Below are 14,624 nucleotides of genomic sequence, written 5' to 3' on the forward strand. Positions count from 1 at the left end.
GTAAATTTAATATTTGATTTAGTAAACTTTTGATTATATTTATTTAATATAAACAAAATTAACTAAATAAATAAATTTAAATGATGATGAATAAAAAATATAAATTATTTATAAATAATATAGTAGATTATATACCTCAATATAATTCTTATTAAATTTATAAATAAATTATGAAAACAAACAATTAATCTAATAATATTTAATTAATTAAATAATTAAATAAATATGAGATTTAAATAATTAAATAAATTTAAATTGAGAGTTCAATAATATTTAAATAACATAAGCTTAAGTTAAAAATTAAACCCAACTCAAAGTTTATATAAACAAAATCAAGTTCTTTCAACGACTTAGTTTAATTCAATGTTATTAGACAAACTTGACAACATTAAAATTAGCTTGCTTCTGTTGTTTACAGCGCTATTGGAACTAAGCTGAAAGCAATAAAAGGCAATTTTTTTATTCTTGTTTTTGGGATAAGGAAAGGAAATGTCTATTATCATTAAACAATAATAAAACGTAAAAAGAAGTTAATTTATATGAATAAATAAATATTTCTAAAGTGCTGGGTATCAATCCATTGTCGTCTAGTCCGGTTAGGATATCTGGCTTTCACCCAGGCGACCCGGGTTCAAATCCCGGCAATGGAACTTAAATTTTTCCATACATGAAAAGATTTTTATTAAAATTTCATCTAAATTTGTCAAATTAAATAGATAAAATAATCCCAGAAGGAAAATGGTCCCTTCGAGAAACTAATTCGTTTTTTGGGAAACAAAATAATTAATAGTTGGATAATGTTAAGCATAGGTGACCGATTCAGTTTCAATGTTTCATGGAAATTTTTCATCGATCATAAGGGTAAATCGGAGAGCGCTCGCAACAGACAGCTTAGTAGTCCAGCATTCTTTAGTTGCGTGTCTTATTTGGAAAAAAAAGTCCTACAAATTCACGATAGCTCGGGCTCGAACCGTGGGTGCTTGGGTGACAACTTAGATGCCCTACCGCTGCACCATAGTTCGGGGGCAACTAATTCCTTTTTTGGGAGCTCCATCAAGACAGGAGGGAATTATCCGATAAGGCAGCCAAGCAAATCCCCAGCAGCAGTAGCCGCCCGATGATGGTGGTTGCGGCTTGAACAAGGTGATGGCTTTCTACCTCTTTCCTGCAGCACGTTCCTTTCCACACCTCCACTCTTCCCCCCTTCCTCTACGTCCCTCTTCGTCGCCCTCACTCAGGAGGAGTAGAAGAAGCCTCATTCCCTTCCAAAGAGGATGACAAGGTCTATGCCTCATTGATTGAGTATGTCTACTTAGAAATCAAGAAACACAAAGATTGATAAGAGGATGACAAGGTCTATGCCTCATTGATCAATATAGATATCAAGGATAGAGAAACTGAGTCATACAAGATAATAGCTATGGAAATGTTAAGTCGGATCTCAACATTCTCGTCACTTGGGTAGCAATGATGTCTTGCTAGATGTCACTCATTGTTTATGTATCTAAAATAGTTTTAGAGACATTGCCAACGTTATGAGAACCTATTGGGTCACACATATAGAACATATTGATTTGGAGATATGTTCATTTTAGTTTGACTAAAATGTGATGAATCATTGGAGGGGATTATTTTAGTGATTGACACTTGAGCTAGTGGAAGATTGTTAGTATTAACTCTAGGAGTCAATTATGAGATGGTTGACATATCCGGATTAGAATCATTGAGTTAGATTCAAGTGAATTCAACCATATGAATTCAATCTAATCCGAATTAGACTTGAGTTAGACTCAAGTTAATTCATTCACTAAAGAGGATTAATGAAGAGTTAATTTTGAAATTCATTCAATTTTAAAAATTAAATTCAAAATGAAGAGTTTCAAAATGGTCTTAATGGAGTGTTAATACTCATTAAGTCTCATTAAGTGAATCAATGCTCATTAAGTATTTTCATTGGATGAAGTACAAAAATATTTTTCTCTTATTTTTAGCATGATTTTCATTCTTCTTCCTCTCTTCCCTTTCTTTGGCTGAAACTCACTAGAGAGTTACTAGCAAAACCTTGAGTGTTGGTCTTTTCCATTTTCTTGTGTTCGTGTGGATACCGAAAGAGGTACAGACACGTGATCATGCTGAAATCCTAGCTGTCGGGTGATCGAGTACACGCATCAAAGGTATAACCCTCTCATGTAAAATTTAGTATATGTATTTCCCTTTCGTATGAATCTTCTGGAGGAACTAGATATTTTCTGTTACGCTTTCGCGTGTTTAGCGCCCTAGTTTCTTACACAGACAAAGGTCACTTTCTCCGAGAAGACGCAAGCATGGTTCGGAGTGGTCTTTGCTTCATATGCATGCGACATTTTTGATTTTTGGGAAAGATAAAATAGGAAATGAACTCACGTGAGACTACTCGATTTAGACAATCCCAAAACACCTAACGATTTGGGTAAACGTATTACGAGCTATGCTGTTTGGAAAATCACTGAAGCATATATGGTTGCAGCAGTGGAATTTTAAATAGTAAATACGACTGAGAATGAATAATAAATAATATTGAAATTTAAACGTGTAAATGTGACAAATGATGACTCGTTTACCCCGGCGTTCATTCTAAAGTAATTGGAAGAGAGGTAAATTATGATGACGAAGTGAAGGGATTTTATTCCCCAAGGTAGGGATTCAACTCCTATTTTCATTTGATAATCTACTACCTGAGTATCAATTTGGTCACCTATTGGGACTATTTAGTAGTGTAAAGGAATCGATGTTTGTGAGTAAATTTAATATTTGATTTGGTAAGCTTTTGATAATATTTGTTTAATATAAACAAAATTAACTAAATGAATAAATTTAAATGCTCATAAATAAAAATTATAAATTATTCATAAATAATATTTATAAATAATATAGATTATATACCTCAATAAAATAATTATTAAATTTATAAATAAATAAATAAATTATCAAAACAAAAAATTAATCTAATAATATTTAATATTTAATTAATTAAGTAATTAAATAAATATGAGATTTAAATAATTAAATAAATTTAAGAGTTCGATAATATTTAAATAACATAAGCTCAAGTTAAAAATTAAACCAAACTCAAAGTTTATATAAGCAAAATCAAGTTCTTTCAACGACTTAGTTCAATTCAAGGTTATTAGACAAACTTAACAACATTAAAATTAGCTTGCTTCTGCCGTTTACACTTTACAGCCCTATTGGAACTAAGCTGAAAGCAAATTTGTTATTCATGTTTTTGGGATAAGGAAAGCAAATGTCTATTATCATTAACCAATAATAAAAGGTCATGTGAAAATGAGTTAATTTATATGAATAAATAAATATTTCTAAAGCGTTCGGTATCAATCCATTGTCGTCTAGTCCGGTTAGGATACCTGGCTTTCACCCAGGCGACCCGGGTTCAAATCCCGGCAATGGAACTAAAATTTTTCCCATACATGAAAACATTTTTTTTGTTTGAAATATTGAAATTTCATCTAAATTTGTCAAATTAAATAGATAAAATCATCCCAGTAGGAAAATAGTCCCTTCGAGAAACTAATTCCTTTTTTGCGAGCTCCATCAGGACGGGAGGGGATTATCCGATAAGGCAGCCAAGCGAGTCCCCTGCAGCGGTAGCGGCCCGGCGGTGGCGGTTGCGGCTTGAACAAGGTGATGGCTTTCTACCTCTCTCCTGCAGCACGTTCCTTTACGCACCTCCACTCTTCCTCCCTTCCTCTACCTCCTTCTTCGTCGCCCTCACTCAGGAGGAGCAGAAGGAGAAGCCTCATTCCCTCCCACCCTGTTTCCTTCCCCTTCCTCCTTCATCTCCATCGGCATCCTCACAAGCCCCTCAACGTCTACCTAGAAGATCCCAACACTTCTCCTCCTTCTACTCCATCTTCCAATCCGACGCCCTCCAAGAACTCCATATGGGTCAACCCCAACAGCCCCCGCGCCTCCCGCCTCCGCCAGCACACCTCCGGCTCTCGTTATGCCCTCCTCATCCGCCTTGCTGCCTCCCTCGACTCTTCGGATTCCTCCGACCTCGCCATCTCCACCGTCCTCGCGTCCCTCGGCAGCGCCGCCTCCGAGCAGGACGCCGTCACCGTCCTTAACTCCATGTCCAACTCTCATAACGCCGTCCTTGCTCTTCGTTGGTTCCAGAGCAACATTAGGATCAAAAGGGAGGTAATTCTCCACAACGTCGCACTTAAGGTTTTCAGAAAGTCCAAGGACTGGGCTGGCGCGGAGGCTCTATGGTGGAAGATGCTGGAAAAGGGAATCAAGCCGGATAATGTGACGTTCACGACCATGATTAGCTGTGCCAGGTTCTGCAACAAGCCCGAACAAGCTGTCAAGTTGTTTGAGAAAATGCCCGAGTTTGGATGCTGCCCAGATGATATCACCTACTCGGCCATGATTGATGCTTATGGTCGGTCGAGTAATGTGGAGATGGCTCTTGAGTTGTACGGTCGAGCTCGTGAGGAAAAGTGGCAACTTGATCCTGCGACTTTTGCTACAGTGATAAGGGTCTATGGCATGTCAGGTGATTTTGATGGAGCATTGAATGTGTATGAGGAAATGAAGGCTCTTGGTGTGAAGCCAAATGTTTTTATTTACAATACATTGTTGGATGCCATGGGCAGGGCAGGAAGGCCATGGCAAGTCAAGACTATTTACCGTGAAATGTGCAGCACGGGGTTGGCTCCTAACAGAGCAACATACTCAGCTCTTCTGCGAGCATATGCTAAAGCTAGATATGCTGAAGATGCACTCAGCGTGTATAAGCAGATGAAGAAAGAAATGGAGCTTGATGTCATCTTATACAATATGCTTTTGTCAATGTGTGCTGACGTTGGTTTGGTTGATGAAGCAGTGAAAATATTTAATGAAATGAAGGGTCTATCAGATGAGTCCAAACCAGATAGCTGGAGTTATTCAGCCTTGATAACTGCATACTCATGTAGTGGAAAAGTTTCTGAGGCTGAAACCATGTTGAATAACATGTTAGATGCTGGGTTTCAGCCAAATATTTTTGTGCTTACATCTTTAATCCAGTGCTACGGTAAAGCTGGAAGGACTGATAGTGTTGTGGAAGCATTTGACAAACTTCTAGGGTGGGGGATCAAACCTGATGATAGGTTCTGTGGATGTCTCTTGAATGTGGCAGCTCAGACGACAACAGAAGAACTAGGGAAGATTATTGGTTGTATTGAAAGAGGAAATACTCGGTTGGGCTCTTTAGTAATGTTACTGGTGGATGAGGGAAGTAACAATGATACTATTAGACAAGAAGCTGAAGTACTCTTTAATAATGTGAGTAGTGAAGTCAAAAGAGCTTATAGTAATTGTTTGATAGATCTCTGTGTAAACCTCAACTATTTGGAAAGAGCTTGTGTGCTCCTCAACCTGGCAATTCAGCTTGAGATATACACAGATCTTCAATCTCGATCTGCTACACAGTGGTCCTTACATGTGAAGAGTCTCTCACTTGGAGCAGCTCTAACTGCATTACATGTATGGATGAATGATTTAACCAAATCTTTGCAGAGTGGGCAGGACTTGCCTCCGTTACTTGGTATTCACACAGGGCATGGAAAACATAGATACTCAGAAAAAGGGTTAGCATCTTCTTTTGAGCCTCACTTGAGGGAAATTGGTGCACCATTTCATGAAGCACCAGACAAGGCTGGATGGTTTCTGACCACAAAAGTTGCAGCTCAATCATGGTTGGAGTCGGGGAACTCATCTTACATAGCTGCTGCTTAGGCTACAGAGTTAGGTAAATGAAAACTTTCTGAAAGGAGATTGCTGCTCTTATTGTTTTTCCCTTGATTCTATGGTCAATGAGGTGTTAGTGCTGATTTCTAATGCATGCTACATTGCTAATAAATACTCTCTGTGCCAATAAATTATTTTTGCTTGATTCTGTTGTCCTTAACTTTCAAGGAGCAGTTGAGTGCTTTGATGAACTCAAGGTACTCATTCCCTTGTTTGAGACACCCAGAAATAGATAATTAAAAGGGTCGTGTCTTGAGTTTGCCTAATTGTATTTTTATTTTTATTTTTTTTTAAAGAATTTAAATATGACCTTTCAATTATAATGCATATCGTCTAACGATCAAGCATCATTCAAAATCTCATATGTAAAAGGTCTGCAATGTAAACAGTCAATTATTAAAAAAAAAAAAACTTGGCTCTAGCTAGGACTCTCCGTAATGTACTAATGCCCTTCTCTGGCATATGCCTTGGGTGTACAATAACTACCCATCCTCTCATGCTTTTAAATTGTTAAGCCTGTTTGACGCCTAGTCAATGAAGAAAATCAGTGGAAGGAGCCTTGATCCCTCACCTCACCTTGCAGTGGTGGAGGAGAACACATGTTTTGAATCAGGGAACCAATCATTAGGTATTTGGGTGTACATTAGTTGGAGGTAGCCTCACATTGAGGAGTGTCTACCTTGCAAAGGTGGAGGATAAAACACATTTGATTCAGGGAAACAAATAATTAGGTATTTGAGTGTAGATTAGGTAGTGGTACCCTTATGTCGAGGAGTGTCCATTTTGCGTGCTATTCCACCAGCTGAATATATGATGCTTCTGTACCAAATGATACATAATGATCTTTTAAACCATGATGTTGTTAACAATCAAAACAGGTAAAAGGGTGGCCCGGTGCACGACAATGAAATGTAGAGCAAAGGTGTGGTGGATCTTATCTAGAAGATGATTCAATCGTGTTCCTTTGCATATGTTTTGCCTATCCTATCTGCATCTCTAAAGCATCCTTTTTGTTTTCCTTTTGGGTTTAAAGGTTACCTGGGCCAATTATTACTGGAATCAATAACAATAAGAGGATATTCATCCCCCTTCCACAGACTAAGAGAGGTGCCTCAACAGATCCACAGAAATTACATCAGAATCAATCCTACTGCATCTATTTCTAAGGACCTCTTTGTTAGCCAATCTGCTTCAGTCTCCCTTAACATGTGGTGATAGGTGACATTCCATTCCCTGCATAGCAGCTTGACGATGGTTTTCAACTTGTTGGACCAATCTCTTCCAGTTTTGGCTTCACTATGCATATTCCTCCATGTTTCCTTGCTATCAGTGAATAGTCTCAATGCACTAATGCTCCTATCTTAGGCAATTCCTAATCCATTTCTGATGCTACTTAGCTTTGCATTCAAGAAAAGTCAGTTTTAGTGCCTTAATGAATACAACCGATATGTTTCCTTCATCATTTCTGAATATCCCTCCAACACCCACAATGTCATATGTTGTGACGAGTGCTAAATCCGTGAATAGATTTATGCCGTTAGCATATACTTTCAGAACTCCAATAATATCTTCAGCTCATTTTTTTTATTTGGTGGGATGGCCTTGGAGTATGATGTTCTGCTTCTATGTCTTTCACTTGATTAACAACAACCTCCCTCAGTTGCATTGGCATTTGGAAATCTACTTCAAACCTCTTCTTGTTCTCCACTTTCATGGGCTCCAGCATGTCACTAAGGTTTTTCACAATACATAACTGCAAAAGCAGAGCTAGTCTCCTTTTTATTCGTATTACATATGAGTAGTGATCTTTGTTCATTTCTAATAAATATGGTTGGATGTGTGTAAGCTTATTGATGAACAATGTAGTTTAAACTTGGCACTCGATTCAAGTGTAGGATTCCAAGTAATTTTCTGCCAAAATTTCCAAAAATTAAAGTTTTTATCAGTCAACTCAAGTTTAACTTAATTACTTGTTTTAGGTTAGTATTCACTTCACAATTGTTCGAGCAAAGGATGCATATGATTGGTTCCACTGAATATGCCCAGAGGTAAAGCATGTGACATTAGGGATCAGTCAATGAACATGATTCACAATTTTCCTTTCTTTTACTCCATTGCAAACACAATGTTCAACATTCCTGGAACTCAATTGTATGTTACATGCACAGTGAAAAAATAATAAAAATAAAGGGTAGGAACTCCACAATCTTTTCTATTATGTGATAATTATTTGAAACTGTACATTAGAATCACCAGATACAACATACCATTAGATGGTATGCTCAACTTCTAAGCTCTGAATTCTTTTGATGCTTCAGTCACTTCACAAACCTGTTGAACTAGCCGTTAGATTTTAGTAGTGCAAGATAAAATAATGCACACACAACCTTATCTATAATAACTCTCAACTTTGGCATGTACTTATGAGAAAGTATAGAGAAATGTTACAATTTAGATTATAATTTATGTCTGTGTTTAAATGAATGTGGTAGATGGATAAAGTGAGTTTCACAACCCCTGAAACCAGTTTTTACCTACCTGTTTCAGATGCCAGTGTTTCACTTTTTATCCTCCAAGATAATCATCATTTCTTTTTCTCTAGCATTTCTTCTTTTCTTCTTGGATTCCACTTCTGCAGCCTTTGCTAGCACATCAACTTTCCTTAGGAGGAACTGAAAGAAAGAAATTATTTTAATTAAGCAAGAGCACTTATGTGCTAACCCTAGTAGAATGAACTGTTTTATATAGACCTTGATTTCATCATCTTTCATGATTAATACACTATCCTTGTCCTTGTGAGATTCTCTCAGGTTTATAACTTCCTTTTGCAGTTTGTCATAAAGAAAGCCTGACACCATATCTTCGTAGCCATCTTCTAGGCTCTCATTCTGTGATTTGATGTCTTCATACTTTTTTTCCTTAACCTCATGGTTGACCTCTGTTCTTCCAGTAATAACATCATCTGCATGTCCATTGGGCCTAACATTTGTTTCTGCATTTTCCTTCCCAGTGTCATTATATGACCTGCTTCTCAAAGCTAGCAAATTCTTTTTCACAACATATGAGTTTAAGTTCTCTGTTCCTCTGGCATTATCAGCATCTCCAGAATTTGAATTAGGCTTCTGCAATACAGTTCCATTGTTGGATGCATAAGGACTCTTCTTTAGGCCATTGGGTGATGGCAATCCACTCTTCTTTCTCTCACTGTGAAGACTTGAATGCTTCATGCCCTGTTCTAATGTTTTCAACCTCAAGCTTAGTTTCTCCTGCAATGATAGGGTGAACATTATAAAAAATATTGATTATTTTCAATTCAGACAAGAACTTGTCAATAAGTATCTTACCTTCAGTTGGTTCTCTGTCTTTGCTGTTCTCTCTGCTAAAGTTAACTTATCCTTTAACCTCTGTATCTCCCCCTACAATTTGCCAATATTAGGAGCTATCAGGAGAAATCATATATGTACCAAAACATAGTGTCAGCAATGCAAATAGAGAATGTCAGAAGCCATGTTATTGCACTCGAACAGCAACACAAGTCCACTTATAAATGGTTTCAACATAACCTATCGAGAATATAAGAGAATTTCATAGATTAGCAAACCTGAAAAACTCTCCTCTCTTCCAGCCACTGCTTGACAGGTATGACTTTGTCTCCATCATCTTTCCACTCATTAGCTGCAGCTGTTGCTATCCTACTTGCTGAAACTTTAACTCTAGCCAGCTCTCTCTCAACCACCCTTTTGTCCTCCTAGAAATTTGTTGATTGTCTAAAATTTTAACCTCCAGTGTAGATACAGAGAGCCAAATTGCAAATACTTAATGGACTGAAACCTACATTTAACTCAGTGATCTTGCGCTGATAGTCCCTTATTGCATTGGCAGTCACACCTCCAGCTAGAATAGATTCCTCAAGTTCACGAATGGTTTTCATAAGTTTTTCTACCTCAACAACTTTCTTTCTATATGTTTTCTCTAGAATTTTGTTCTCTTCCTGCAAAAAAAAAAAAAAAAAAAAAACTCATAAGGCCTGGCTTGGTACTTCATTAATTTGCCAAAGTAATAGTTTAATGCTAGCTAATTATGCCTGGTAGATCTCTATTTGCCTTTTTAATTCATGATTTTTGTTCTGCACCACCTCTACATTCCTTGTTTGTTCAAGTGCACTATGCAGAAGACTTTCTGTTTCCGCTAGTGCTTCCTCTTTAGATTTTGTCAATCTTTCCAATGCTTTTATATCCTCTCGAAGCATCAGAATCTGCATGTGATTAGTTTGAAAAATCCCATATTCTTAGAATTATAATGCTATAATGTAGTCATACTTCCAGAATGGAAAATGTTAGAGAATGGTACCTCATTTCTGTATTCCTTGATTTCTGACTCAAATGGTGCTAGAAGAACCTCAACAGGAATGAATTCCTCATCCTTTTGAGTTGCGTAGACCCTTCTTAGAATTGCTTCAGCAGCAAACTGTGCTATCAGTGCCTCTTTCTTTTCATTGGTTAGTTTTTTTATGTCAAGATTCTGCAATGTAGCAAATGATGGTTTCGTCAACTAGCCAAGATGCTAATCACTCTGCAAGATTTTTGTTTGTAAAAAGTAGTCTCTCATAACCTTCTGTTCAAGTTGTTTCTCGGTGGTCCTGAGTTTTTCGTCCATTTTCGTCAGTTCATTACTTAACTAGAGAACATGAAATAGAAAAGGTTAGTTCAAACTCAATAAGGATACTTGGTTGGGTTACTGATATCTCATGTTTCTTATTCTCTACTTACCTTCATAACAGCCTTATCCTTCAAGATTTCAGTTGCTTTCAAGGCCTTGATTTCATTTTTAGCTAGTCCCAACTCCCTTTCCTTCTCTGCAGGTTAAGCTCTGAATTTAGTCAAGTTAGTTCAAATGAATTTATGCTATCAAACTTATTGCCAGAAGCTAAACTAGCTTCTTTTTGTTTTTTGTTTATCATAAGAAAAAGACGAAATGATGCAAGTGTAGAAGTATGATCCCTGCATAGACAATAACAATACAGTTTGGATTAATAATTGGGATCCATGAAACTGATGCTCCATCCTTAAATAACTAGACCACTATCGTAAAGAAAATGATTACTAGTCAAAATCACTTTCTTTTGTACTTGGTCTTGCTTTGATGTTGTTGAAACTGAATCATTCAGATGAGAAACAAGTGGATAAGAACTCATGCAGATCATTTTCTTTCATACAGGTAAGCCAGCTACCAACACAATCTAGCTAACGACTCTCGAGTGTCTGGCAGTCTTGCTTTAAAGGCTGTTACTAATAAGGCAATTATGATTATCAAGAAAACCTGCATTGGATTTTCATCCAGAAAGAGTAAAGATTGATCTCATAGGTTATTACATGTTCAAGCTATCTATGTTGATCTTAACCATCCTGAGCATTCTAACAAGCAACTTAGAACCTGAACTCTTATGAATCATATATTTATCTTGAAGGTAATATGGACATCTGGATGGTTTGCCATTTTATCTCTAACAAAAGGTTTCACTAAGTCTCAGACCTCATTTGTTTGATCTTCATATCTGTGCTTACTGTTTGCCTGATTTCTAGCTTCTCAAATTTGGCACTTTCTATGGACATGAACAAAACTCTTTCTGCAATAAAACAGTTTTCCAAGTTCAAGAAATTCACAATACACAGAAAAATGCCCTCTGTAATTTATATTTCAGCGTCAACAATAGAATAACCATCTTATTTAATGAAATCTTGACCGTACGAGCAGGAAACCATGGTTCAAGTGTCCCTACCCTTTATTTTATTTATTTTTGAAAATGGATGTCTGAACAATTAGGTCAGAGACCAAAAGTAGAACAGCAACTCTTGAAGGAAAAAAGTTCAAAGGACAAACATACCCATAATACAATTTTGCAACCTGTTGAGTTCAATTATTACAGGGTCAGAAGGGCTAGCAAAGAGTTCCGTGGCCCCAGCTGCATCTCCCAAGCTGCCCATTGCACCGCACACTTCTCTACTTCAAGCAGCTTGTTCCTCTTCTCACTTCCAGAGAAGACAACCGTGTCACAAAAACTGGAGGATTCATGGCAATTTATGATGAAGGGTATCTTGACAAACACTGCCCATTCTCCAGGTGGGATTCACCAGAGAAAGAGCAGCTGAAGCCGGCTACAACTCAGCTTGATAGCTATCATTTGTAGGTGCAACTCCTCAATCACTTTTGTTTTTTGAATTACATTAAAAAAAAAGTTTTGAGCGTGTAGATTTGACAGCATGGCCTACAACGGTTTTGTGTGGTTATACTTTTGATTGTTGTCGATAGCTATCAATCAAAGATTGTGTTAAATAAAAACGAAAACAAGGCAAAATCCAAGCTTCAGTCTTGTGACGGCGTCGAATACACAGGCTAATACAGAGAACAGATTTGTTATATTCTTTTTTCTTGTTAAGCAGATTATAAATGTGTGATTGTGATTATTACTGAAACAGGCAGAAAAAGAAGTAATGGTTTATCAGGCTCTGTGCAATCAATGTATCAAACTTAAGCCAACAAAGAAACGTTCTCCTGTTTGCACTGAGCCGAGCATATAAACCCAGATAAGTTCATGGTTGAACAGACTCAGAGAGATTATTTTGATGCAGGAAAAAAAGAGAGAAGGCCTAATTCTTAGCTTGGAAGAGTTTATATCCTTAAGTTTTTTTTTTTATTCTTTTGATCTTGTTAGAGGATAAACACTCTTATCACCAGCCAGTGCAACATTACTTGCTTCTGGTCATTGAATCCACATTGCATTTGATGAGTTCAGATTTCAGCTTCACTATTTCCAACTAAAACTAGATTGTGATGTGAAGCTTATCCAAAAATTAGGTGATTCTTCTTCTTCTTTCCAGCTTCACTAGCCGGTGAACGCGGTTTACAGAAATCAAACACTGGACATACTTCTTGGAAAAGATTCATAGGACTCATGTGAACTGTTCTTTTGTTTATTGTTGTCTATTTGGCTTAACAATTGTACTTCTTGTTGTGCTTTTGAACAGGTCGAAATGTGAAATCTGAAAGCAAAGCTTACAATTATAAGCCTTAGATCAAAATGTCTAGTGGCCCATTGATTTGGATTAAATGGTTGGTGAGAAGGTGACACAAAGTGGAAATAGTATCTACTGAGGTCAGTATGTTTTTTTTAATCTATTGAATTCAAATATAAAATAGATAATCATACATCTTTGCTTTTTTTTTCATTTAAATAAAATTTTCAGATAACTACTAACTTTTCATTGTCAATGTGTAGACAACCGCTTTTATTCTCTACTTTTGCAAATCTTTGAAATTTGGGTTGGAAATGTGAATACAATAAAGAGACGGAGACGAGACGAAGAGATTTTATTTTGCATGAGTTATTAGTCTCATATTAGAAGTCTCTTAGTTTTATTGTTGATTTAAATTATGACACATGTATTGATGTTGTAAACATATGTCTGGGGAGAGACTCTCTCACGCGTGGATGCGCAAGGGTGGGTGCAAATCTAAGGCTCGGATTGTACTGAATCAAAGTTGACTCGTGTGCAAGCACAATCTACAGACGTTGAATGTCGGACTAGTCTAGGCAAGATTTGTCCAAGTGAATAAATCAACGTTTTGTCATCGAATCTCTTTTCCCCACTTGCTTAAGAGGGTAATGAAAGCATTAATATGAAATTGATGGTGATTTCATAACGTCTCGACATTAATGATAATATTAAATTCATTAATAATGACTTTGTAACGTCTCAGCATTAACGATGATATTAAATCTATTAATAATGATTCCGTAACGTCTCGATATTAATGAAGGCATTAAATTCATTATTAAATGATCATAATTTGATCATTCATTACAGATAATGTGAGTTTCTATATAAGGAGATTGGATCTTGAGCAAAGGAATAGAGTAGTGGAAGATAAGCGAAAACGAGAGCGAAAGCAAAATAATGCTTCCACCTTCATTCATCGATTCTTTTCTCTCAGTTGTGCATCCGTTCTATTGAACTACTTGATAACACACTGGTGCATTCTCAATTTGCCATGAACAATTAGTCTTGGTTGCGTGCGTGGTTTTGTTGTTGTATCATGAGAAACAAACGACTCGAGAGAATCTCGAAACACAGTTAGAGGTGGGACGAATTTGTTTCAAGAAAATTACGTTGAACGTAGGCCTCAGTATTATGGTCAGCGAATTCTCTTCCCGATTCAACGATCGATTCCCGATTATGCTATACATCGTATCAACTCTTCAACTCAAACTATCGGAAGCTTGACAGAATCAACCCTGACAATCTAAGATTATTCGTTCAGGTCATCTCAATAAATAAATTAAAATTGATTTTATATAATTTTACTTTTATAATTTTTTTAATATCTTCATTAACATATTGTCTAACAATTTGTTGATGATTTTACATCTAGACTGAAATGTGACCTTGACTATTATGATTAATGTGTTAAAAAAGTGAGATGGGGAGATGATTAAAGGCTGTCTGACAGAAAAAGCTGATAAGATCAGGATCGAATAAGTTGCATATTTAGCAAGAAAATAAAAAAAATAAAAATATAAAAAGAAAATTGACCATAACATAATAGATAAACTCATGCTCTATGCTACAGATAAGAATCCAAATCATTGATGTAGTTGATTGGGAAGGCCTCAATAAACTTCAAATTCGAAGTATCTAGGGGATCATATTCTAATTTCAAATCAGCTGAATATCTTGAATTTGCGTAAGTCGTGTTCGGGATATACTTGGTAGGTGAACCTGAGAGAAAGGTTGTCTACCATAGAATTAGTTGGACAAAGTCCGAACATTTGT

The 14,624-nt window shown here is 36.6% G+C and overlaps 2 protein-coding genes and 2 non-coding genes across 13 annotated transcripts; 3 read left to right on the top strand and 1 right to left on the bottom strand.

The window, feature by feature from the left end:
- Positions 1-576: 576 nt before the first annotated feature.
- Positions 577-650, top strand: TRNAE-UUC. Its single transcript has one exon. It is a non-coding gene; the product is annotated as a tRNA-Glu (tRNA).
- A 2,725-nt stretch (positions 651-3,375) lies between these two features.
- On the top strand, positions 3,376-3,449 carry TRNAE-UUC. Its single transcript has one exon. It is a non-coding gene; the product is annotated as a tRNA-Glu (tRNA).
- A 91-nt stretch (positions 3,450-3,540) lies between these two features.
- Positions 3,541-13,476, top strand: LOC122042126 (pentatricopeptide repeat-containing protein ATP4 homolog, chloroplastic-like). 10 transcript variants are annotated; one of them, XR_006129161.1, is made up of 3 exons: positions 3,541-5,794; positions 7,773-7,841; positions 11,011-11,293. XR_006129161.1 is itself a non-coding variant. In XM_042602078.1 (2 exons), the coding sequence occupies exon 1, from the start codon at positions 3,685-3,687 to the stop codon at positions 5,779-5,781; it is 2,097 nt and encodes a 698-aa protein (XP_042458012.1). In that variant the 5' UTR covers positions 3,541-3,684; the 3' UTR covers positions 5,782-5,794; positions 11,720-13,476. The 10 variants fall into 10 exon arrangements, 2 of the variants coding, with proteins under 2 accessions (XP_042458012.1, XP_042458013.1); XR_006129160.1 differs by lacking the exon at positions 7,773-7,841 and adding an exon at positions 13,070-13,476 and having other exon boundaries at positions 3,542-5,794; positions 11,011-12,946; XR_006129162.1 differs by lacking the exon at positions 7,773-7,841 and adding an exon at positions 12,819-13,476 and having other exon boundaries at positions 3,542-5,794; positions 11,011-12,648.
- Positions 7,939-11,817, bottom strand: LOC122042127 (microtubule-associated protein 70-5-like). Its single transcript, XM_042602080.1, has 11 exons — positions 11,678-11,817; positions 10,563-10,648; positions 10,405-10,470; positions 10,144-10,314; positions 9,878-10,048; positions 9,629-9,784; positions 9,395-9,541; positions 9,138-9,209; positions 8,544-9,059; positions 8,332-8,465; positions 7,939-8,124 (listed from the first exon to the last, which is right to left on the bottom strand). The coding sequence occupies exons 1-10, from the start codon at positions 11,775-11,777 to the stop codon at positions 8,352-8,354; spliced, it is 1,599 nt and encodes a 532-aa protein (XP_042458014.1). The 5' UTR covers positions 11,778-11,817; the 3' UTR covers positions 7,939-8,124; positions 8,332-8,351.
- Positions 13,477-14,624: the final 1,148 nt, after the last annotated feature.

The sequence above is a fragment of the Zingiber officinale genome, chromosome 2A (genome assembly GCF_018446385.1).
Source record: "Zingiber officinale cultivar Zhangliang chromosome 2A, Zo_v1.1, whole genome shotgun sequence".
Classification (NCBI taxonomy): Eukaryota; Viridiplantae; Streptophyta; class Magnoliopsida; order Zingiberales; family Zingiberaceae; genus Zingiber; species Zingiber officinale.

Excerpts from the sequence above, each read along its gene's own strand:
- LOC122042126 (XM_042602078.1), top strand. The coding sequence starts at position 3,685 with ATGGCTTTCTACCTCTCTCCTGCAGCACGTTCCTTTACGCACCTCCAC.
- LOC122042127 (XM_042602080.1), bottom strand. The coding sequence starts at position 11,777 with ATGGGCAGCTTGGGAGATGCAGCTGGGGCCACGGAACTCTTTGCTAGC. Across the intron at positions 10,471-10,562 it reads AGGATAAGGCTGTTATGAAG|TTAAGTAATGAACTGACGAA; the intron begins GTAAGTAGAGAA and ends CATGTTCTCTAG. Across the intron at positions 10,049-10,143 it reads TCAAGGAATACAGAAATGAG|ATTCTGATGCTTCGAGAGGA; the intron begins GTACCATTCTCT and ends AATCACATGCAG.